At 37.0% G+C, this 26988-nt stretch overlaps 1 protein-coding gene and 1 long non-coding RNA gene across 3 annotated transcripts in view; one reads left to right on the top strand and one right to left on the bottom strand.

The window, feature by feature from the left end:
• Positions 1-2485: 2485 nt before the first annotated feature.
• On the bottom strand, positions 2486-4184 carry LOC127851633 (uncharacterized). The gene is made up of 3 exons (XR_008035860.1): positions 3982-4184; positions 2978-3099; positions 2486-2815 (listed from the first exon to the last, which is right to left on the bottom strand). It is a non-coding gene; the product is annotated as an uncharacterized LOC127851633 (long non-coding RNA).
• Positions 3707-26988, top strand: part of LOC127851559 (uncharacterized) — a 35006-nt gene continuing 11724 nt past the window's right edge. Inside the window, exons 1-7 of one of the 2 annotated variants that reach the window (XM_052385393.1) lie at positions 3707-3776; positions 3991-4213; positions 13013-13137; positions 13918-14132; positions 15533-15682; positions 16126-16179; positions 17229-17367. In XM_052385393.1, coding sequence (XP_052241353.1) covers positions 4002-4213; positions 13013-13137; positions 13918-14132; positions 15533-15682; positions 16126-16179; positions 17229-17367 — 895 coding nt within the window. In that variant the 5' untranslated portion in view covers positions 3707-3776; positions 3991-4001. Of the gene's footprint in view, positions 3777-3990; positions 4214-11795; positions 12669-13012; positions 13138-13917; positions 14133-15532; positions 15683-16125; positions 16180-17228; positions 17368-26988 lie in introns of those variants that run through there. The other variant, XM_052385402.1, reaches the window with a different exon arrangement.

The raw sequence follows: 26988 nt of genomic DNA, 5'->3' as shown, positions 1-26988 counted from the left end.
ATGTATGTATACTGATAATTGTTGCCGAAATACCAAAACGTTGTTTATCGACAAGGGCGACAACGCTTACTATTTAAAATAAGTAGTGTTAGAGTATTATCTTTTGGTCTACCAAACGTTTACTGATCTGTCCTAGTTTTCCGATGTTCTGCACTGCTGTTTTTTTACATAAAATTAAAAAGAAATAATTAATTGTACATTGTTTAATTTGTTAATAGAAATTTCTTTATTTTATTAACGGTATTTTAAATAAGCATCGATATGTTTCATTCCTATGTATTTTTTGCACTCAGTTAACCCATTTATGCCATCATTCTAAATTAGATCAAATTATTTCCAAAATTAGGGATGTCTAGTATTTTTATTTCTATGTTTAGAATATTTCTTTCAGAATTACTTTAAGCAAACAGCGTAGACCCAGATGAGACGTCTCATCTGGGTCTACGCTGTTTGCCAAGGCCTTTTTTCTAGACGCTAAGCATAAATGGTAAAGAAAAAAAAGCTCACTATACACTATTTTCTTACTTCTCGCAGATTCCGATAGTCTAAGACGCAGACAGACCCCTTGCTGATCAAGTATTTTTCGTTATAATTTCATAAGCTTTCATATTAGGTTAGTAGATTAAAATTAAGTCATGGAAGTAAGACAGAAGACGTCTCAAATTAAAGTGCATATAACTTTTCTCGCGTTTTAATGTTGATTATGTGGAAAATGCAACTCGGAAAGATACAGGGTTGTAAAGTTTTAAAAGGCTCAAGCGAAGCTATAGGATTTTAATTTATTGTGTCTGTATCGCTGTGTACGGGGTACATGTCAGTAAAAAGACGTGTAACGAATTTATCTTTTCAACGAGAACAATTTTTTTCTCAAGCATGATCATACTAACAGGAAAAAGGTTCTCTATTTCCGTAGTTTTGCAGAATACTATTAAATTATTGAATTAAAAAAAAATGCTATGAAAAGTTCTAAGTTAATATAAAAACAATGAAAAGGGGGGGGGCAGCAACGTCCCTTTCATGTATTTCTTATCCTGGACCTCTGCGAATGCTTAAGCTCAACCTCTGCTCAACCCGAGCTTTTGAAATTAAATTTTTGTTTCGAAAGTTTGGTTAAAAGTTGAAAAGTCGGTTATACGCGTGTTTGTTAAATACAATTTCGATGAAAACGGTAACAAACGCATCATTATTACTAACCGGTACTTCATTTGTTTCAAACTGTAAACACGTCTCTTTAAAACGTCACTTGAAGCACAGCTCATGTACTTGTGTCTAAATTCGGATTTTATCACATAAATAAATATGCCAGAGTAAATTCGGGGACAATAAATAGTGCTTAACAAGATTTGAGTTATTGCATAAACTGATTTGGGGGCAATAAATATAGCTTGTTAAATGTACATTCAAGTTTTCACAGATGCGAGGTAGATGACAGTCGTGTATTGGATCGAATGGTGTAGCATTCAAATTGAAACAAAATACAGATTTGATGTACATTAACATGCAATCATTAACACCGTCGCTAAACAGTTGGTATCTAATATCCCATTTTGTTTTTTCACATATATACCCTTGCCGGTAGCGAATCATTGTATATCTTAAGTGTTAAATAAACTTTGTTTAGTAAAATATTACCAATCGACGGATGTTTATCTTTTTATGAAATATCATAATGAATAGGGTGTCCGGTTGAACACTCCCGATAAACAGTGCTTGCTTGCTCAGATTGAAGAGCATGGAGCTAAAATTCCTTGAAGCGCGTTTCGATTCCCAACCGGTGTGCGGGTTAATAATGAAATCATTTCACGAACATTCTCGCCCAACATCTAAACATCTGATTCAACAAGCGCATGTTTTAGTTACTGTAAAAATTGTGTGCAATATGTACTGCTTAACTAAGGTTAAAACAGGAACAAATGTAAGTTGGTTATATGACTGAAATATGACAGGTCGCAGTGGTGTATGGGATATGGTGTCCACTCTGGGAGCGTTCTTTAGATTTTCCCCATACTTGGTGTCCATGTAATGTTTCTAGTCCCAGGAAACGGACTTGAGAGCGTTTCGAATAAGCTAAATTAATAGGTTTAAAGTAATATGACTGAAAAAACCTGAAAAACGGCGAATTAAAAAAGGGATATAATAAATTGTTTGGTTTACGTTCACTGATGATTGTTACTTTATTTTAGGAGGCGGTGAATTACGGCGAAGATACTGGGGGAGGCTATAGTCGATTATGAGGCTGACGGCGGATGTTTAAGATTGCGATGGATGATGGCGATTGAGACGAATCTCGCTTGGCAATCACAGTAAGGGAAAAGCTAAACGACTTGTTTACAGAATGGCATAACAACAATACAAACAAACGCTTTAGGATTAAAAAGAGCCAACAATTATGTATTTTTATTACATTACAAAGGAGCGAGCAATCCCATGCCGTAGCAATAAATTGAAAACTGTGTTAGACGTGACTGTCATTGCAGCGGTAAAAGCTTGTAAAGGCGGCTTTGACGGATAAGAAGACGGCGGATGCCAATGCAACTGTGGTGGCGAAGATGGCAGCTGGTGCTTGCGGTGGACGCGGCTAAGATGGCGTCAGATGTGAAAGCAATTGTGATTGTAAAGGCGATTGGAGCACATTGTGATAGTATAGAAGGTAACGTGTGCTGGCGGTGTGACCGAGGAGAATGTGGAATGTGTAAACGGCGAGTCTGATCTCAGCTGTGATACTGGCGATGATAACTTGTGTTGGCGGTGAGGCCTGCATGGACGACGACGGAAGTTCTTAAACTGTTGTATGAGCGGTCATTGCTTTTACAAGCTGTAACAATGGTTATAAGTGATTGAATCTGCTGACAGTGATTATTGAGTTGAAGATGAACGCGATTTGATAGAAATCGACTGTAAAAATGTAGCACAGTTTATTAATAAAACGAAGTAGATCTACACATTAAATACTTTTCTTTTATAAAGGTTTGCCTACCTGGCTATTGTTAAGGTGTTTGCAATTTCGGGACGAATGCAGTCGATGAGGCTGTCAGATTGGAGTGAGTGTTACTTGGGCTGAACTTGTAACAAGTAGCTTTGTTGGTAATGATGATGGTGCTGCCGACGAAGGTGTTGACGTTAATAACGGTAATTGCGACTATGCCAGTAACGTCGACTTAGATTTGGTAATATTTACCCAAAACGGATCTGCATGTTAATATGGATAGAACATTATATCCAACAATTATCAAAAAATTATGGTAGTAATGACAATAGATCAAACAATACAGACTAATAAGTCGATAGTTTATTATGGCGTAAATTTATTATTTAAAGTTTGTGCACACTGGCTATTTTCCTTAAATAAAAGTTAACCGCAGCTCTAAAAAGACAGCATAGGCATATATAAATTATTGACGGAGTAAATACGTCAAAATTTATTGCGATAATGAAAACATTCAAATAAACATAAAACCACGAACCAGAAACATGCACCACTGTAGATTTAAAGGTCTGCCGAATGTTGTAAATTTAGAATGTCAGGTCCCCCTTAAGATTATATTTATTTCTTCAACAGTTAAACAATTGGTCAAAACAATCCATTAATTATTTTGCCACAAGACGACCAATCTCTGACAGTAAGTCTTGTTATTGAAGATTTATGAACTTTGGAAATAAAATTGATTACGCTCCAAATAAAACTAAAATTGCCTTTTTGTACCATATTTTCATCATTACAGTACTGGCCTTACCACGAGCATAATGATTCATAAGAAAAGTCTATGAAGTTGAAAGTAAGAATATATGGATAATATTCAAATGAAAGTAATATAAATTCGAATCTGGCATTAATTTTGAATGCATTCTGCAATTAAAATACGGAATATCATTTACAATTTCGGAACTCGTTTTCGGTCGTTAACACTTAGAATATATTTATATACCGTTACGTACCCTTGGAAAATATAATTATGCGTGTTTTAAATAGTAGAACTTTACCCATTTAAGACCCAACGGAAATGACGTCACACAAGAAGCGGAACATGACTCTTGCGTTGTCGGCCTCCCATCTGTCGACAGGAAGCGGTGGCCAGGGCGGGAAGCTTGATTTATCGAACACACTAACCGAACCTATGTCGCCTGTATCCGTCTTCCAAAATGGCGCCCCTTCGCCGATGGATTCAAAAAGACTGTTTCCGGATGGCCGTAAACATAAAACAAAAGTTCAACGGTATTGTAAAGTTTAAAAAAATATCTTTAAATGTTTCACGATTGCAGAATAACTGTTTTATAACTAGCTAACTATGTAAGTACCTAAGTTGTATGGTCTTGATGATCCGGTTAAATCTGTGTTGTTCACATTTGTGAAAAATATAATTTCATCAATCGTATTCGTGGAAAAAATATCTGATTCTTCACATATCACCGTTTTCACATTTCAAACAGTGTGCGATCTAATCAACGTGTTTTATTGATTTTATAACATAATTATATGACCCACTAAAGCAAAACGTTCCTTTCCAGTAATTAATTACCATAAGAAGTGTCAAACATGAAATTTATTTGTTAACGGGTAAACATTGTGATTTGTTAAATTATTGGTCAACGATTGTAGAGTCGAGTTTCCATGCAGTCTTCCTTTGCGCATTTTTTTCCATGAAACCCAAACCTCGGACAGTGTGTGGATAAATGTCAATTGTTCTCATTTTCAATTTGACTATTGAAATTTTTTCGAAAAAAGTAAAGCTTGCTCTTAATAAAGAGAACAAAACATTTAGATATAACATGCAATATTATTGTCGTCACGGACATTTTGTCTCGGTAAAATAATCGAACATGAAATATTGAACCAATAATATATGCATCTATCGAAATTAATGAATATCATAGTGTACTGTTTCATTTTTTCAAAGTGTCGGCGTATTATTGATTAAGGCGAGCGTATAATTCGCTTGTCCGCTGCATGTGCATGATAACCTTCAGATAATTTGCAACAAGTGTCAGCATACGGATATAAGCATCAATCACAACGAAGACAGCCTTACATTTATTAAATAAATTCACAGATAAATCAATGGATTATACCTGTTTCATCGAAATAACCCTGATTCTGTTTCAGTTAAGGACATAAATCGACGCAAATAATTGTTCAATTTTAAATGCGCACTCAAAATGTCTTATCAGAACTTCTTATCTATGATTTATAAGGATGTGTTTTTTTTTGCCACTGCAACTTATTTTCTCGAGATCGGTCATTGTCGGCTCGGGTACTTCTTAAAAAGACAGCGGGAAGCACAGTGGTTGGTAGACTCGCTTCTCACCTAGTAGACCCGGATTCAATGTCCGTTCCCGGCAGCGAGTGAGTTTGGTTGGTGGTCACCACACCGGACAGGTGGGGTTTCTTCCGGGTACCCCTGCTTTCCCCAACAACACAAGACCATATTAAAATTGAAAAATCTTTCAGTTACAATGAAATAGCTGGAAATTGAGGCTTTAATTCAAAATTCTCAACTTTATTGAGTCTAGTGAGTTGATTAGGTAAGAGTGCGATGGCACACCTCGGATCAACCCATAATGCAGCCTCTGACTCTGAAAGGACCGACTTAACCTTGAAATACACACACACTCTGAATTATACCACACTGATCTTTGTTTACAGAAAATATACTTAAACGTACCCAAGAATACTAAAGGTTAATTGGTCGTTGTCGGCTCATTTATTTTCAAATTAATTATGTTCATATTATGTCAATATTCTGTTTAATGTCCTCTATATTATCGAAACTCATACTAAAAAAAGTTTATTAAGTTTTACCTAGACATTGCCGACTTTTTGAAACGACCATGCCACGGAAGTTAATCACGGGCGAAATCTCTTGTATGCGTTGCATGAATGAGCCAAGTTTTGAACTTTCACGGATAATTCTTCAGGGTGTTGTGATTTATATGTTTTTGCAAACATATTTTGCAATATTTTAAAAATCGGACAATTTAGCGCGATTCAGCGAAGATTGATACAGAAACATACAATCACAACTCATTTGGAAACTTGAGGTCCTTTATAAGTTGTGATATAGTGGAAATTTTGAAAGCAAATAAAAATTCTTTGCCTGTGTGACGAGCGATTTTCACCCGATTAATTCGCGACATCAAAAACAATTGAGTTCAACATATGCTAGTAGATTATAATTGTTATTTATTAATATTTATATAGTAGATAATTTTGTATTTTTCAAAAGAGATGGAGCAAATGCCAAGGAGGTATACCAAAGGACATGAGGTGGTGCAACTGCACGATATATGAATAACATGGCTAACATTTGATAGATAATGTTTCTTTTCGTTACGTATTTTTAGTTTTCAACGTAAATACTGAAATCCAAATCTATACAGAAAAAATACACATTGTATAAAAAATACAATATGTAAATATGTTAATATATATAAGTATACAACTCTGTTTAGAAGTCAATAACCTGAAAAACATGTTATATGATATAAGCATATAAGCATAAACTATTTAACATTTAATAAATCCAATTACTAAATTCTCAACATTCTCAAAATATTATTTTCTACAACAAATGTGTTAATACAACAAAAATCACGTAAGAAAAATATGTTACTTCTGCTTTAAACGATGAGTTTTGTCAACTCTTTGAATTGCTTTATTCACTAAAAGGCAAAGGCCAAAGATTCTTAAATAGGCTAACATTTGTCGTTTGTTCCTACTTATAGCTTCGGAATCTCATCGTTACCTTTTTGTTCATTTTGCTAAAGCTTCTTTCCAGTTTTATAGTATATTCAATAACAGAAATCTTAAAAATCTCGTGGCAACACATGCTTCTTCATAATTATGTAGACTTAACTTTTGCGATTATATTTCATTTTGATCGAATTATAAAAACCCTCAACCTGGAATATGACACAAAAAGTGTTAAGACGGCTCCGAAAATTAAAATAGCTAAAAATGTTCATTGGAACCATCTCCTGTCATTAGCGCCACCTTCTTGGCATTTGCTACATCTGATTTGGAAAATCTCCAAATTATCTATTAGATCGTCAATAAGCCAATGCTTTATGTGCTTGGAGCAACTTATACATCTTCGAGGCAATGGTTAGATGTTGTTAGCGATTTTATTGGGTCGAAATTTGCTCTTAACACACGCAAAATTGAACGATTTTTTGTTAAAATTTTTACCATGCCACAACTTCACGTTTCCAAATTAGTCGTTATTATATGTTTTTTACATGTGTGGATGAATCTATCTTCGCTGAATCGCACAATATTGCCAGAGTTTAAAAATAATGCGAAGTATGATGAAAAAAATAATATATAAACTCTATCTGTAGAATAATCCGTGACATTTCATAACATCCGGTTCTGAGCGCTACCTCGGAAGTTGCATTGGCCCATCAATGCATCGCATAAAAGAGATGTCGCCTGTGATTAACGGTCGTAATGGCACCTAAAGAGATGTCGCCTGTGATTAACGGTCGTAATGGCACCTTTCAAAAGCAAAGACCGTCACGCGCTCTTATCGATAGCTATTCTGAAAGAAACAGTTCGTCTAGATGTCTGCAAAATCAGCGACTTACAATGTCTATTACGCTACGACGGTGCTTGTTTTAATCCATAGGCGCACAATTCTACTCGATTATTACCGGTAGTTTACAGTGCTCGATCCTAAGCAGGCATTTTTTCTTTGAAAAAACGCGGAATATCATACTTTTCGCTGCACGTATTTTCCGCAATTCTCGAGGCAGTTTCTCAAAATGATCCATGCCGCACCCCCGAAATTACCCGAAATCTTCCATGACAAACAAAAACTTTTATAAATAATGTGTGTGTTTAACCTGATGATATTATTTACCTCAAAACAAACGGATCCGCATCTTTAAATGACAGGAAGTCCGCACACGTGCTGAAGAAGCTGCGCGAGTAGTAGAACGAAAACAGACTTAAAGGGGCCTTTTCACAGATTTTGGCATTGTTTAACTTATTCATTAAATGCTTTATATCGATAAATGTAAACATTGGATCGTAAAAGCTCCAGTAAAAAATCAAGAATAAAATTTAAAAAAGGAAAAGAACATTGCCCGGACTAGTGACCCCTGGAGTCCTGCCAGAGTCCTGAAGTAAAAACGCTTTAGCCTACTGAGCTATTCCGCCGAATACACATGCAGAGCGTATTTTATACCTTATATAAGCAATCTTCGTAGTTTCACAAAATTTAACGACAAAAACAGAACTCTCCAAATTATTCAATCGTTTCGCGTTGCAACGCTTTATAATTTTTAGGTTTTAAAATCGTCAAAAGATGCATATAATAGCTCTATTAGACCATGGTAAATGTTCAGTATTACTGTTTCCTCACAAATATCATAACTAAAACGAAAATTTGCGAATCTGAAACAACTTTTTTCAATTTTATCAATTTACCAAAGCGTGAAAAGATCCCTTTAACAATTGGTTCGCGAATTTCGCCTGACAAAAAACGCTTTATCTATGAATGAAGGGCGATTGAAAAAAGAAAGTAAGATTCTGATGTCGGGCGATCGCCGGGCAATAACCGTGTGTGTAACGTCCGATCTTTTTTCAATCTCAACTCGAGTCCTTCCCGGGTCCGACGTCGGGTAAAGTTTTTAGTGAGACTTAAAATTAATCTGGACGCCGTCAGCCCGATGACGAAAAAAATAAATCGTCGTCTGATCGGACGGTGATCGGTCTCTATTTGTGACTGAGGTATTAAACTGTGTCACTCATCGAACGGCGGACGGCTTCGGCGTGTCGAATCTTCCCGATGCCTGGGGATCGGACACATCGGCCGGCGACCGGATTATTTGTGACTGAGCCATTAACGGATGAAATAAAGCTGAATTGGTTTGTGGTCAACAGAGTGAAACAGGATTTTAAATGCCTAAAAGAACGGTGTCAAGATTGGTGAACACAATAGAACCAAAAATTTGTTTCACGAAAATTGAATACAAGTATAACAAAATAAGTAAGGTTGCATACATGTATATATTCAAGTTAGCCATTATGTGTTGTGTGAATGAAGTCGATATATTTAATGAATGGCTTCACGCTTATTTGATGAATGGCTTCACGTTAATTTGATTTATAACATTGAGTATTCATTATAAGACTAATTTCCCAAAAGTTAAACTGTTGCTATTTTAGATATCACTTGACGCGTCGAAGTTTAGAACGAGGCTGAACGTGATACATTTCTTTTCTTATGATGTGCAAAATGGTTGAGAATATCGGTGATTATAAGGGCAGTTGATTGCTATTGCATTATAACACTAGTCAGTAAATTGAAAAGTAGCAAATAAATATTAAAGCCCCGAACTAATAATTCAACGTGATATTATTTACTAGTATAAGTGCATATTTATAATTTTTATTCCATCTTCAAACAATCAAGTTTACCATTTACATTAGAGTTAAGGTGCTCTTAATACTAAAGATCCTTTATCTCCAAAACAAAGATATAAATTAGCCGCAAAAACAATAAATAGTATTAAAAGAAGTTAAAATAACTATAATATTCAAAGGTATGGTGTGTGTAATTTTTCATAACCTATCGAAAGTTTAAGAGGTCTGTTAAATTTACCATAAGATAAAGCACTATAAAAAGCAAAGAACATGACACTGCTGAAATGTTTTGTAAGTTTCTTTTTATTTTACATTGAATATTTTTAACAGTGAATGACACAAATTGAAGCATTATAAGTTACAAGTGAAAAAAGCAGAACGGACGTGGTACAAATCGAACTGCCCGTGCATGCATATTGAAATCTCTTTAGCAGTGACTTTGATTGTTAATGTAAAGCATGTTATATTACATCTTTTAATATTACATATTTAATTAAAGTAACAGTTAAGTATTTGGCGTTAAATAAACCCAAGACTATTAAGGTGCGTGAAGTTGGCACTGACGTCGACATTCGACATTCGAATATCGAGCTGGAACGAATGTCGAGCCAGCTCTGACATCGACATTCGGCAAATCTCCCGAATATCGAGCTGGGGCGAATGTCCAGTCAGCCTTGACATCGAAATTCGGCAAAACTCCCGAATACCGAGCTGGGGCGAATGTCCAGCTAGGTCTGACATCGACATTTGGCAAATCTCTCGAATATCTAGCTGGGACGAATGTCGAGCCAGCTCTGGCATCGACATTCGGCAAAAGTCCCAAATATCGAGCTGGGGCTAATGTCGAGCCAGCTCTGACATCGACATTCGGCAAAGCTCCCGAATATCGAGTCGGGGCGAATGTCGAGCCAGGTCTAACATCGACATTCGGCAAAAGTCCCGAATACCGAGTTGGGGCGAATGTACAACCAGCTCTGAAATCGACATTCGGCAAACTCCCGAATATCGAGCTGGAGCAAATATCGAGCCAGGTCTGACATCGACATTCGACAAATCTCCCAAATATAGAGCTGGGGCGAATGTCGAGCAAGCTCTGACATCGACATTCATCAAAACTCGCGAATATCGAGCTGGGACGAATGTCGAGCCAAGTCTGACATCGACATTCGGCAAAAGTCCAGAAAATCGAGCTGGGGCGAATGTCGAGCCAGGTCTGACATCGGCATTCGGCAAAACTCCTGGATAACGAGCTGGGACGAATGTCGAGTCAGCCCTGATATCGACATTCGGCAAAAAACCCGAATATCGAGCTGGGGCGAATGTCGAGCCAGGTCTGACATCGACATTCGGCAAAAGTCCCGAATATCGAGCTGGGGCGAATGTCGAGCCAGCTCTAACATCGACATTCGGCAAAACTCCCTAATATCGAGCTGGGACGAATGTCGAGACAGCTCTGACATTTGCATTCGGCAAAACCCCCAAATATCGAGCTGGGGCGAATGTCGAGCCAGCTCAGATATCGACATTCAGCAAAAGTACCGAATATCGAGCTGGGGCTAATGACGAGCCAGCTCTGACATCGACATTCGGCAAAAGTCCAGAATATCTAGCTGGGACGAAGTCGAGCCAGCTTTGACGTCGACATTCGGCAAAACTCGCGAATATCGTGCTGAGACTAATGTCGAGCCAGGTCTGACATCGACATTTGGCAAATCACCCGAATATCGAGCTGGGATGAATGTCCAGCCAGCTCTATTCGCGAGTTATGCCGGATGCCGATCACAGGCTAATCAGGGACGAAACTTTCCGCTTTAATGGTATTTTTAGTTTCAAGGAAGTCCCTCCTTACCGAAAATCAAGTTAAGGCGGAAAGTGTTGTCCCTGATTAACCTGTGCGGACTGCAAAGTCTAATCTGGGATGACACTTTATGCACAGGTATTATCAGAACAAGACACATATAATCATTATCAAGAGTCTGTTAATTATCTATCAAGTTTTCATTTTCAATACAGACATTAGTGAATTTAAGATGTTAACGGAAAACATAACAGCTTTATGCGGACTTTATTTGGAACGAACCTGAGTCCGCTTTCGCGTGGTTGGCGGTGTTCTTAAATAATATAAACAGATACTCATATTTCCTTCATGTATACTGCGTGTATAGCTCATGCATTGCATTATCTCGTTTACCATGAGTGAAATTCAAACATTCGGAAATGAAATTTACAACGCGAGATATATATTTTACATGATACCCCAAAACTATCTTCGTAAATCACACTAAAATGGGTAACGCGAAAGGTACATAGAAAGCGATCACGACTGTCTTGGGGAAAATTTATACTCATCATTGGGTGAGCATAAATCATGGCTAACATGTCAAAATGATTCTTTACTTTAAATCCGTCCATTGCAGTTGCACGATTTGACTTTCGTTGGCAAAGAAAATCAACCATTCCGCACCAATCAACGCCGCTGTAACATTCTGTGTAAAAATTCTCGTTGATTTTTTTATTCTAATTTCGAAATGATTGGATAATTATATATGTGGTATTCGAAAATGGACAGCATTTTTGATGAAGTGAAAAAATGTGTTATATGGAATAAGGACATACTCGACAAGTACTAGATCTAATTCTCAAACGACGTAGTTTGAACATTTGAAAACATTGTGTCGATTTTTCCCAGGAAATATATGACTAACCAAGTAATTTTTAATCGTGAAAATGCATCGTAAATAATTTATTGAGCCATGGTACAACATTTTACATTGGAATGGTACAAGTTCCGAAAAGTTTAATCTAAAAAGATTAAAAGTAGTTCAAAAAAGGAAAAAATACCAATAGAGTTTAAATATGTAAAATGATAATAGAAAATGTATAGAAATCTATAATCGTTTAATATAAACTCTTCTTGCTTCATTCAATAATTTGCGGTAATTTCTTGATACTCGGACTTATACCATCAACATCAATTGCGGAAAAAGTCACACCTATTAAACATTTAAACAAAATAAAACAATTACCTACCAATCGTTCAACGAAGTAAACCGTTTTACAAAATTAACAAAAAGGTGTTTACAATAAAAAAACACAACATGGGGCATTACTCCGCGAATCCTTCCATTACATCGGCCTTAAGTTCGATACACAATTTAAGGCGACCCTCTTTATACAAGTCGGCGGAAGAGGGTTTGAATGACCTCGGAAAGGGCTTAAATCTTGGTCGCGACAGCGAAATTAACCCTACGGATATCGCCGCCATATTGCAAAAAAGGAGACATGAGAAACGGCCGCTTTATAGGTAATGAGAATTGATGGTGTATTGACTTCGTCCTCGTTGATTTGCTATTTGTACAAAAGTATTTCTTATTAAGAATAGAAATCACAAAAATTTTGTCAAGTACAGGATTTGCAAATGTTATTTTAATTATCCACCTAAATCGCGCCCTGTGCAAAGGAAACATATTGCGAATATATTTATAAAAAAAACACGCGATCACAACATGCAGAGAACATATGAGAACAGAGATTTATGAAGAATACAGACTCTTAATTTTCACTAGATGTGAACATCTATAATTTGTAGAAAATATGGTCATACGGCGCTTCATGCAATCATAACTTTAAGGCATCGATTTTTTTCAGGTGTCGAAAGCGAATGAACATCTTGCTTCACACGCATATCGCACTTATAGCGGTGTGTATCCTCAGCAGTTTGGATGCGGTGTGTGTTATCGGTCAAGTTATCTGCGATATTCTTATCATGTCAGGTACTTATAATATAATTTTTACTTATACATCCCATTTATGCGTAGTGGACTACCCATCCTTCTAAATTTGATCAATTTATTTCCAAAATTAGGGATGTCTAGCATATTTATTTCAATTTTTAGAAAATTTCTTACAGAAATTCCCTTTAGCAAATAGCGCAGACCGAGATGAGACGCCGCATTATGCGGCGTCTCATCTGGGTGTACGCTGTTTGCCAAGGCCTATTTTTCTAGACGCTAGGCATAAATGGGATATACATGTACATCCTGCCATATTCTTCGCGATACGGTTGTAGTTATAATGTATCTGTTTTTACGCAAGATATACCACGAAACATGGTTTGACAAAAGCGGCTTCGTAACGATTATAGAAACACATTTGTGGTGTTAACATTTAAAAGCGAGACGCGAAATATATATGATGCTAAACTGCCTTAACATAACAAAACAAGTAGTATATTAATACATATTAATGCGTTACAGTCCGCACAGGCTAATCAGGGATGACACTTTCCGCCTATACTTGATTTTCGGTAAGGAGGGATTTCCTTAAAACTTAAAATACCATAAAGGCGGAAAGTGTCTTCCCTTATTAGCATGTGCGGACTGCACAGGCTGATCTGTGATGGCACTTTACGTACATGCATTAAGCCCAGTTTTCTCAAAACGCGGCTCAAATGTATGTGACCGAAATCGTTATGTTCGCAAGATAGAATGCAAGACATTATCCCCTGATAATTTAAGTGAAGCTTTAAAACCCATATCCATTTATTTCTTCAGATAAATTAGCAAAATACGATAAACTTCATGAAGAAACAGTGGAACTGCTGGTCGATGTACTTCCAGACTATTTTACAAATGATACGGACTATTCAGCGTGGAGTTTTGAAAAAGTAGTGCAGCACATTAAAGACATTCGCGCAAATTTAGAAGGTTACGCACCACATTTACTCGAAGACGACTCCGTTGCCAATAGCAACCAGTTTTTAATACGGGTGAGTATGGTTTCTAATTAGATTGGTAATAGTTATTGGTATAAAGCGGGGATGCTATATTACGGCGAAAGCCTCACTGCAATATATTGGACATTGGAAAACAATCAAAGAAATTTATTGAAGGATATATCATGTCTGATACTAACAATGCACGTCCTTGTTGACAAAATAAGTCACACAAAATATGTATACATTATCTACGGAATCGATATTATAATGTGAACGCTATTTTGTTGTTAAAAACGGTTTTCATGTATTGCCAGGAAATGTGGTTAAATCGCCAGGCCTTAAAAGGGGAACTTAAATAAATGAGCCGCGCTCTGAGAAAATGGTTTTTAATGCATGTCCGTAAACAGTCGTCCCATATAAGCCTGTGCAGTCCGCATAGGCTAATCAAGCAAGACTATTTCCGCTTTTATGGTATTTTCTGTTCAAAGGAAGTATCTTCTTAAGAAAAATCTAGTTAAGCCGGAAAGTGTCGTCCCTGATAAGCCTGTGCGGACTGCACAGGCTAATCTAGTTAAGCCGGAAAGTGTCGTCCCTGATTATCATGTGCGGACTGCACTGGCTAATCTTGGACGAAACTTTACGCACTAGCATTAAACCCCCTTTTCAAAGAGCGAGGAATAAATCAATGTAACACTATTTTATAATTAAAACGTGATTAGATGTATTATTCGCAATGTTTACCAGTATTTAAATCATAAAACAGTCGTCATCTGTTCGTAGGTAAGCTGGTCCATCAATACTCAGTGCGTACAATAATGACAGCAACGGACAACCGCCTTAGCTAAATGAATCAAACTTCTTGTTCGATATGCGAACGATGTTGCAAAATTCAACAGTATTATGATAGCGATAAGCTAGCCCACTTATAATTTAACTGTGTATGCTGGTGTAACAGTTTTAAATATGATTTAAAACTAAAACTGATTACATATAATTTTTAATGACAGTAAATGAAAGCCCCTACTATAATCAGAGTTGGATAAGGTCATACAAATAAGTTCATGCACTTAGGACGAAAATCGGCAGTCTGAATACTGTGATCAGTATTTAACTGGTAGGTTACCGATCAGATAATTCAAATTTTAAAAAGTTTTCTCATTAATTTCTAACAATTGATCAGTCAGTAAGTTACAGAAATACACGCACTCAGATGAAGGTACGCTAAAATATAAGTATTGCGGTAAAAGGTTTTATTCCTAAAATGTTAAAAAAAAGTCCCGCTTTTGTGTCATAAATTTTCTCGGTGAAGGACCAGGTGCTGTGTTTGTAAACTCTGCAATACAGTTATAAATAAGGTAAATGTTTACATACGGGTATTCATTCGGACGCATGAATACAACATTATTAGATTATTTCCGATACCAAACCCTTACTTATTTACGGCCTTTCAGTCGTTGCTGTCCCGACGCGCGCGTTCAGCAGGCGGCCCGAGCCCACGAGCTGGAGGAGGTGGGGAAGAGGAGGAACACGATATTCTGCACGAGCTAACGCACGCCTTCCATATCGGCTCTATGGTTCTCCTGTCCGTATTGCTTGCCGAGGTTAGAAAGACCAGAAGGACTAGACTCTCCTCGTGCCATATTTTCACACACAAACCATAACATGTCTCCGTTCACTCTTTTCGCATACACAAAAATACTGCACTGTCTCTTTCGGATGTATTCATTTATGTCACTCCACTATGTGTCGAATGTTGTGTAAAACTGCAGTTAAATAAAGACGCTCACATTCTGTCATATAATTCTTGCCTTATAATGTTGATGCCACTGTTGTTCGTTACAATATTTAGTAGTAGAAGTAGTAGAAGTAGTAATTTCATAATTATTAGTAGCAGTAGTAGTTAATGTTATTATTATAACGGAGATGATACACATTATTCTAAAATTACGATAAGATAATTATAAAGTCGGCGAATGAATGTGCTTTAGAAAAGTTAACGATATGGAACGCTATATTTTACTTATGTTTCTGTTATTATTTTCAGACGTTCTTGAAGATCTTTGCCATGGGGAAACACTTTCTGAACCACAAGCTTGAGGTATGTTTCCTAATCTGTTCATAGTCATACTTATTAAAGCGAGATTATACGATTTTGTTAAATATTTATTAATTTATATAAAATGTGTAAAAAAATAACTTATATCGGCCTTTATATATTTATATTTATGTTTATATATTTCAATGTTAATTGAAATAAAAGTTAAGAAGAACATGTGTCGAACAATGCGAAATAAGCCAAAAATTTATCTTAAATCACGAACACTAACTAAAAAGACGAATGCTTCGGTTATTGTAGGAAAATATGTACGAAATATCTTTGTCACAAAAATCGGCTCGGGGCGCTAATTTGTCTTTGCTGCATTCTATGAAATTCGTCTTCAATGTTTAATGTTTCTTGCCTATTTTGTGTTATTGTAACATATTTTATCAATATATTACAATTTAACACATAAAAAATCGTAAAATCTCGCTTAAAACTGATACGGTTATTCATCAAGGAAGGTTACCATAATAAACATTATATTGTACTTGTAACGCAGTTATGTCCCTTTTATAATTTCCCGTTCACGATTAGATGTTGTCAGTGAAACGCATTTATCTGTTTATGCATACATTGGTCTCTTCTTTGTATTCGTTTAGGCATGCGCGCTAACAGTACAGACAATTTTAGTTGATCAGAAAAATATGTTTCATTTATTTGACATGTATAACCGTAGGAATCAATAGGTAACATTAGAAAAAGAACTATCCAATGATGTTGCCTATGTTATGTTATATGATGTTGCTATTAACTTTTGTTTATGTCTTACTGCATTTAGCTTTCGACGTTCACTATTATTTAAAAAACGCAAAGCAAAAATCTTAGTTTATAATAGTTAAGTATTTTTTTCAGAAAATTAAAAAAGTGTAAGACATTATTGATTAATAACGCTAATTTTATCACCACAAGGTCTCGCGCCATTATTATCTCATTTCTCTCCCTTCTATGATTATATGACACGTGCTACGCCTAACTAAAAACAACAAATATCCACTGAATCAATGTTGATTACAAAACGAAACAACGACATGAACATTTTGCTTCAGATTTTTGATGGCTTTGTGATCATAGTCTCTTGGAGCCTCGACATGGCATTCTGGGAAGGGATCTGGGCTCGCCCGGGGCAGGAGGGCGCCACACTGCTCATCTTCATCCTCCCCTGGCGGGTTATCAGGATCGTCAACAGTAAGCAGTAGGGAATGTGCTGGTTGTGCTGGCCCAATAAAAGTGTTCACTACTCTAGTAATGACAATTATGAGTAAATAATTTCATTACCAATAGGGTCCCATTATAAAACTGCCAAGCATTTTTTTTGTATTTCCTGTCAAATTTTGCGAGACCGGTATCATTGCAGAGATAAAACTGTTCACTTTTTATTAAGGCAGTAAAAAATATGGTATCTCAACTTCTAAGAAAATAAAATTCGCCCAAGGGCAAGCATATTCGGAAATCAGAATTTCGGAAATCAAATTTCGACAACATCCCCGTATTTCAATAAATGCACCCCGCACATTTGTTTTTCAACGTAATCTAGTTAATAAAGTTTTATCATTTAATCATTCAAAATTTACATCTTTTATACTATTGTTTGAAACAAACGAAAACACTTTTATTAACGCACCTTGTGTGCATGAACATTATTTCATACGACGAATATCTTACAAATAACGATTAGTATCGCCAAAATTAACGGGATAGCGTTAATGACGATTTCCGAAAAGGCCGATTACTCATGATCTATAAAGTACGGCATTTTACTAGAACATTTTATAAAAATGACTACAACAAATGATAATTTGGGCACTGCTCTAGAACGTCAGTGTGAAGACTGATAAACTTTTATTTAAATCTATGTCCGCCATTGAAATGGCATTGACCTTTTGCGATTATAATGCTGTTCAGATTTGGGGTTTTGTATATACGTTGAAAAATAAACAAAAGTAAGAAAAGAAACATTATCTATCAAATGCAAGTCATGTGATGACTTATATATCGTTCATTGGCGTAACCTCCTGACCTTTGCGCCACAACTTTCGTATTGGCTTCATATGTCTTGGACTAATACAAAAATATCTATTAGACTCGCAAGAGGCCGATGTTTATGTGCATGCAGCAACTAGTATTTGTTGAATGCAATCGTTCGATGGCTTAAGTGTATCAATCTGGTGGACATGTTCTCGTCACACAGGCAAAAACATCGTTTTTACTTTACTCCTCAATGGTACAACTTATTAAGGTCGCCACGTTTCCAAATGAGTTGCGATTGTATGTTTCTGTATATTTGTTGATGAATTAATCTTTGCACAATCGCACTTCATTTCCCGATGTTTAAAATAATGCGAAATATTTTGAAAAACATAGAAAAAACTCCACTCAAAACATCCGGTCCTTAGCGCCACATCTGAATTAGCATTGACCCATTTATGAATGCAACGCAAAAAAGAGATGATACCATGATATTCTTAAGACGAGAATATATTCATATTATATCAATATTAAAATATATAGGGACTTGAAGTGTTCGCCTTAAACCGTTCACTTAAAAAAATCGTCTTGTGAACATTTGTGTTCGTCTTAACTTTATTCAACACACGAGTAAAACAATCTACAAACTGATTATTCATTTACAGATGTTACTATCAGAACTGTATTATTAATTATAAGAATTAGAAGAGTTATTGTAAAAAAATTATGCGGAACTACTAAGAATGTAAGCTTCATTTCCGTGTTGGCACAAAGTACATTTGGAAATTAGTTGGGTTCGATCCCCACCGTGGGAGCGTTCTTTAGATCTCTCCCAAAGACACCAAGTACTGGTTCTAGGCCCAGGAAACGGACTCGAGAGCATTTATATAAGCCTTAGGCTTTCGATGCAATCGAGCAAAAATGAATAGGTTTAAAATAAATTAGTTGGCTCAACAGTTTCGAAGAAAACCAGATATTGCCTTGGATTTCTCCAAAGGGTTGTTATTTATTTTCAAAGAAAAATATACCGTGGGTTCATACAACGACTTTATATCTACCATAGAAATGTGTTTTCATATTGCCATTTAAAATATACGCTTCTTCAGACAGTAGGCCTATGCTATATTTCAAAGAAATATATACCGTGGGTTCATACAACGACTTTATATCTACCATAGAAATGTGTTTTCATATTGTCATTTACAATATACGCTTCTTCAGACAGTAGGCCTATGCTATAACATGTACAAAGTCTCATATACATGTATAAACAAGTCTTCCATTTCGTCGGTTACACTAGTGCGTCTGTCGTCGTGATTTGATGTCAACATTAATGATCTGAAGCTGTTAAACATAGAATATGAAGGGCCGCTGTGATAAGAATATTGTATATATCCAATATATGACTTGTATCGAAATGATTTACCAATATGATTTACTGCATTGTTGCACCTTTTTAGGATAAGCCATTTAAGGAACAAAGAATAAACAGAGGTTATTGAACGACGATTCATCCTTGTCAATGTCAATAATAGTTCACTATCCAATCTTCTAATTAATCATGTACTTCAATAACGCCTCAATAATCATGTACGTGTAGCGAGGTTGAATAAATAAATACGCAATTATTGCTTAGAAATGATCCATTTGTTATTATAAAATATTCGATTATTTTGTTGCTGATTATTTATTCCTTTTGTGCACGCCCATTAATAGTACGTGACATACATTAACTATTAATATTATAAAATATGATCAATGATACATTATGTTATAATAATAAATCATAGCATTTCTAGAGGAAGTTTGTGTTGAAAATGTGGTAATAAGCTTAATTGAATCACGCAGTTGTTTAATGCTTCACGTTACTCATACATGGAAAATATCGGTCCATGCTCACGTAACTAACACATGGAACAAATCTGTTCATGTTCACGTTACTAACTCATGGAACAAATCTGTTCATGCTCACGTTACTAACCCATGGAACAAATCTGTTCATGTTCACGTTACTAACTCATGGAACAAGTCTGTTCATGCTCACGTTACTAACCCATGGAACAAGTCTGTTCATGCTCACGTTACTAACACATGGAACAAATCTGTTCATGCTCACGTCACTAACTCATGGAACAAATCTGTTCATGCTCACGTTACTAACACATGGAACAAATCTGTTCATGCTCACGTTACTAACTCATGGAACAAGTCTGTTCATGCTCACGTTACTAACTCATGGAACAAATCTGTTCATGCTCACGTTACTAACCCATGGAACAAGTCTGTTCATGCTCACGTTACTAACTCATGGAACAAATCTGTTCATGCTCACGTTACTAACCCATGGAACAAGTCTGTTCATGCTCACGTTACTAACACATGGAACAAATCTGTTCATGCTCACGTCACTAACTCATGGAACAAGTCTGTTCATGCTCACGTTACTAACACATGGAACAAATCTGTTCATGCTCACGTTACTAACTCATGGAACAAGTCTGTTCATGCTCACGTCACTAACTCATGGAACAAGTCTGTTCATGCTCACGTAACTAACTCATGGAACAAATCTGTTCATGCTCACGTTACTAACTCATGGAACAAATCTGTTCATGCTCACGTCACTAACTCATGGAACAAGTCTGTTCATGCTCACGTCACTAACTCATGGAACAAGTCTGTTCATGCTCACGTCACTAACTCATGGAACAAGTCTGTTCATGCTCACGTCACTAACTCATGGAACAAGTCTGTTCATGCTCACGTCACTAACTCATGGAACAAGTCTGTTCATGCTCACGTAACTAACCCATGGAACAAGTCTGTTCATGCTCACGTTACTAACTCATGGAACAAATCTGTTCATGCTCACGTCACTAACTCATGGAACAAGTCTGTTCATGCTCACGTCACTAACTCATGGAACAAGTCTGTTCATGCTCACGTAACTAACCCATGGAACAAGTCTGTTCATGCTCACGTTACTAACTCATGGAACAAGTCTGTTCATGCTCACGTTACTAACTCATGGAACAAATCTGTTCATGTTCACGTTACTAACCCATGGAACAAATCTGTTCATGCTCACGTTACTAACTCATGGAACAAATATGTTCATGTTCACGTTACTAACCCATGGAACAAATCTGTTCATGTTCACGTTACTAACTCATGGAACAAATCTGTTCATGCTCACGTCACTAACTCATGGAACAAATCTGTTCATGTTCACGTTACTAACACATGGAACAAGTCTGTTCATGTTCACGTTACTAACTCATGGAACAAGTCTGTTCATGTTCACGTTACTAACCCATGGAACAAATATGTTCATGTTCACGTTACTAACTCATGGAACAAGTCTGTTCATGTTCACGTTACTAACCCATGGAACAAGTCTGTTCATGCTCACGTTACTAACACATGGAACAAATCTGTTCATGTTCACGTTACTAACACATGGAACAAATCTGTTCATGCTCACGTTACTAACTCATGGAACAAGTCTGTTCATGTTCACGTTACTAACCCATGGAACAAGTCTGTTCATGCTCACGTTACTAACACATGGAACAAATCTGTTCATGCTCACGTTACTAACACATGGAACAAGTCTGTTCATGCTCACGTTACTAACTCATGGAACAAATCTGTTCATGCTCACGTTACTAACACATGGAACAAATCTGTCCATGTTCACGTTACTAACACATGGAACAAGTCTGTTCATGCTCACGTCACTAACTCATGGAACAAATCTGTTCATGCTCACGTTACTAACTCATGGAACAAATCTGTTCATGCTCACGTTACTAACTCATGGAACAAATCTGTTCATGCTCACGTTACTAACTCATGGAACAAATCTGTTCATGCTCACGTTACTAACTCATGGAACAAATCTGTTCATGCTCACGTTACTAACACATGGAACAAGTCTGTTCATGCTCACGTTACTAACTCATGGAACAAATCTGTTCATGCTCACGTCACTAACTCATGGAACAAATCTGTTCATGCTCACGTTACTAACTCATGGAACAAATCTTTCCATGCTCACGTTACTAACTCATGGAACAAATCTGTTCATGCTCACGTTACTAACACATGGAACAAGTCTGTTCATGCTCACGTTACTAACTCATGGAACAAATCTGTTCATGCTCACGTTACTAACTCATGGAACAAATCTGTTCACGCTCACGTTACTAACTCATGGAACAAATCTGTTCATGCTCACGTTACTAACACATGGAACAAATCTGTTCACGCTCACGTTACTAACTCATGGAACAAGTCTGTTCATGCTCACGTTACTAACTCATGGAACAAGTCTGTTCATGCTCACGTTACTAACACATGGAACAAGTCTGTTCATGCTCACGTTACTAACTCATTGAACAAATCTGTTCATGCTCACGTTACTAACTCATGGAACAAATCTGTTCATGCTCACGTTACTAACCCATGGAACAAATCTGTTCACTCTCACGTTACTAACTCATGGAACAAATCTGTTCATGCTCACGTTACTAACTCATGGAACAAATCTGTCCATGCTCACGTTACTAGCTCATGGAACAAATCTGTTCATACTCACGTTACTAACTCATGGAACAAATCTGTTCATGCTCACGTTACTAACACATGGAACAAATCTGTTCATGCTCACGTTACTAACTCATGGAACAAATCTGTTCATGCTCACGTTACTAACTCATGGAACAAATCTGTTCATGCTCACGTTACTAACTCATGGAACAAATCTGTTCACGCTCACGTTACTAACACATGGAACAAATCTGTTCATGCTCACGTTACTAACTCATGGAACAAATCTGTTCACGCTCACGTTACTAACACATGGAACAAATCTGTTCATGCTCACGTTACTAACTCATGGAACAAATCTGTTCATGCTCACGTTACTAACTCATGGAACAAATCTGTTCACGCTCACGTTACTAACACATGGAACAAATCTGTTCATGCTCACGTTACTAACTCATGGAACAAATCTGTTCACGCTCACGTTACTAACTCATGGAACAAATCTGTTCATGCTCACGTTACTAACTCATGGAACAAATCTGTTCACGCTCACGTTACTAACACATGGAACAAATCTGTTCATGCTCACGTTACTAACCCATGGAACAAGTCTGTCCATGCTCACGTTACTAACTCATGGAACAAATCTGTTCATACTCACGTTACTAACTCATGGAACAAATCTGTTCATGCTCACGTTACTAACACATGGAACAAGTCTGTTCATGCTCACGTTACTAACTCATGGAACAAATCTGTTCATGCTCACGTTACTAACTCATGGAACAAATCTGTTCATGCTCACGTTACTAACTCATGGAACAAATCTGTTCATGCTCACGTTACTAACTCATGGAACAAGTCTGTTCATGCTCACGTTACTAACTCATGGAACAAATCTGTTCATGCTCACGTTACTAACTCATGGAACAAATCTGTTCATGTTCACGTTACTAACTCATGGAACAAATCTGTTCATGTTCACGTTACTAACACATGGAACAAATCTGTTCATGCTCACGTTACTAACTCATGGAACAAGTCTGTTCATGCTCACGTTACTAACTCATGGAACAAATCTGTTCATGCTCACGTTACTAACTCATGGAACAAATCTGTTCATGCTCACGTCACTAACTCATGGAACAAATCTGTTCATGCTCACGTTACTAACTCATGGAACAAGTCTGTTCATGCTCACGTTACTAACTCATGGAACAAGTCTGTTCATGTTCATGTTGCTAACTCATGGAACAAATCTGTTCATGCTCACGTTACTAACTCATGGAACAAATCTGTCCATGCTCACGTTACTAACTCATGGAACAAATCTGTCCATGCTCACGTTACTAACACATGGAACATATCTGTTCATCCTCACGTTACTAACACACGGAACAAGTCTGTTCATGCTCACGTTACTAACTCATGGAACAAATCTGTTCATGCTCACGTTACTAACTCATGGAACAAGTCTGTTCATGCTCACGTTACTAACACATGGAACAAATCTGTTCATGCTCACGTTACTAACTCATGGAACAAATCTGTTCATGCTCACGTTACTAACTCATGGAACAAATCTGTTCATGTTCACGTTACTAACACATGGAACAAATCTGTTCATGCTCACGTTACTAACTCATGGAACAAATCTGTTCATACTCACGTTACTAACACATGGAACATATCTGTTCATGCTCACGTTACTAACTCATGGAACAAGTCTGTTCATGCTCACGTTACTAACACATGGAACAAGTCTGTTCATGCTCACGTTACTAACACATGGAACAAATCTTTCCATGCTCACGTTACTAACTCATGGAACAAGTCTGTTCATGCTCACGTTACTAACACATGGAACAAATCTGTTCATGCTCACGTTACTAACTCATGGAACAAATCTGTTCATGCTCACGTTACTAACTCATGGAACAAATCTGTTCATGCTCACGTTACTAACTCATGGAACAAATCTGTTCATGCTCACGTTACTAACTCATGGAGCAAATCTGTTCATGCTCACGTTACTAACTCATGGAACAAATCTGTTCATGCTCACGTTACTAACTCATGGAACAAATCTGTCCATGCTCACGTTAATAGCTCATGGAACAAATCTGTTCATACTCACGTTACTAACTCATGGAACAAATCTGTCCATGCTCACGTCACTAACTCATGGAACAAGTCTGTTCATGCTCACGTTACTAACTCATGGAACAAGTCTGTTCATGCTCACGTTACTAACTCATGGAACAAATCTGTTCATGCTCACGTTACTAACTCATGGAACAAGTCTGTTCATGCTCACGTTACTAACTCATGGAACAAATCTGTTCATGCTCACGTCACTAACTCATGGAACAAGTCTGTTCATGCTCACGTTACTAACTCATGGAACAAGTCTGTTCATGCTCACGTTACTAACTCATGGAACAAGTCTGTTCATGCTCACGTTACTAACTCATGGAACAAATCTGTCCATGCTCACGTCACTAACTCATGGAACAAATCTGTTCATGCTCACGTTACTAACTCATGGAACAAATCTGTTCATGCTCACGTTACTAACTCATGGAACAAGTCTGTTCATGCTCACGTTACTAACTCATGGAACAAATCTCTTCATGCTCACGTTACTAACTCATGGAACAAATCTGTTCATGCTCACGTTACTAACTAATGGAACAAATCTTTCCATGCTCACGTTACTAACTCATGGAACAAATCTGTTCATGCTCACGTTACTAACTCATGGAACAAATCTGTTCACGCTCACGTTACTAACTCATGGAACAAATCTGTTCATGCTCACGTTACTAACTCATGGAACAAATATGTTCATGCTCACGTTACTAACTCATGGAACAAATCTGTTCATACTCACGTTACTAACTCATGGAACAAATCTGTTCATGCTCACGTTACTAACACATGGAACTAGTCTGTTCATGCTCACGTTACTAACTCATGGAACAAATCTGTTCATGCTCACGTTACTAACACATGGAACAAATCTTTCCATGCTCACGTTACTAACTCATGGAACAAGTCTGTTCATGCTCACGTCACTAACACATGGAACAAATCTGTTCATGCTCACGTTACTAACTCATGGAACAAATCTGTTCATGCTCACGTCACTAACTCATGGAACAAATCTGTTCATGCTCACGTTACTAACCCATGGAACAAATCTGTTCATGCTCACGTTACTAACACATGGAACAAATCTGTTCATGTTCACGTTACTAACCCATGGAACAAATCTGTTCATGTTCACGTTACTAACTCATGGAACAAATCTGTTCATGTTCACGTTACTAACTCATGGAACAAATCTGTTCATGCTCACGTTACTAACACATGGAACAAATCTGTTCATGTTCACGTTACTAACCCATGGAACAAATCTGTCCATGCTCACGTTACTAACTCATGGAACAAATCTGTTCATGTTCACGTTACTAACCCATGGAACAAATCTGTTCATGTTCACGTTACTAACTCATGGAACAAATCTGTTCATGTTCACGTTACTAACCCATGGAACAAATCTGTTCATGCTCACGTCACTAACACATGGAACAAGTCTGTTCATGCTCACGTTACTAACTCATGGAACAAGTCTGTTCATGCTCACGTTACTAACACATGGAACAAATCTGTTCATGCTCACGTTACTAACACATGGAACAAATCTGTTCATGTTCACGTTACTAACTCATGGAACAAATCTGTTCATGTTCACGTTACTAACACATGGAACAAATCTGTTCATGTTCACGTTACTAACTCATGGAACAAATCTGTTCATGTTCACGTTACTAACACATGGAACAAGTCTGTTCATGCTCACGTTACTAACACATGGAACAAATCTGTTCATGTTCACGTTACTAACACATGGAACAAATCTGTTCATGTTCACGTTACTAACTCATGGAACAAATCTGTTCATGTTCACGTTACTAACACATGGAACAAATCTGTTCATGCTCACGTTACTAACACATGGAACAAATCTGTTCATGTTCACGTTACTAACACATGGAACAAGTCTGTTCATGCTCACGTTACTAACACATGGAACAAATCTGTTCATGTTCACGTTACTAACACATGGAACAAGTCTGTTCATGTTCACGTTACTAACACATGGAACAAATCTGTTCATGTTCACGTTACTAACTCATGGAACAAATCTGTTCATGTTCACGTTACTAACACATGGAACAAATCTGTTCATGTTCACGTTACTAACACATGGAACAAATCTGTTCA

Source organism: Dreissena polymorpha, chromosome 1 (genome assembly GCF_020536995.1).
Source record: "Dreissena polymorpha isolate Duluth1 chromosome 1, UMN_Dpol_1.0, whole genome shotgun sequence".
Taxonomy (NCBI): domain Eukaryota; kingdom Metazoa; phylum Mollusca; class Bivalvia; order Myida; family Dreissenidae; genus Dreissena; species Dreissena polymorpha.
Note: the sequence above shows the minus strand (reverse complement) of the source record. Positions and strands in the feature narration are given on the sequence as shown.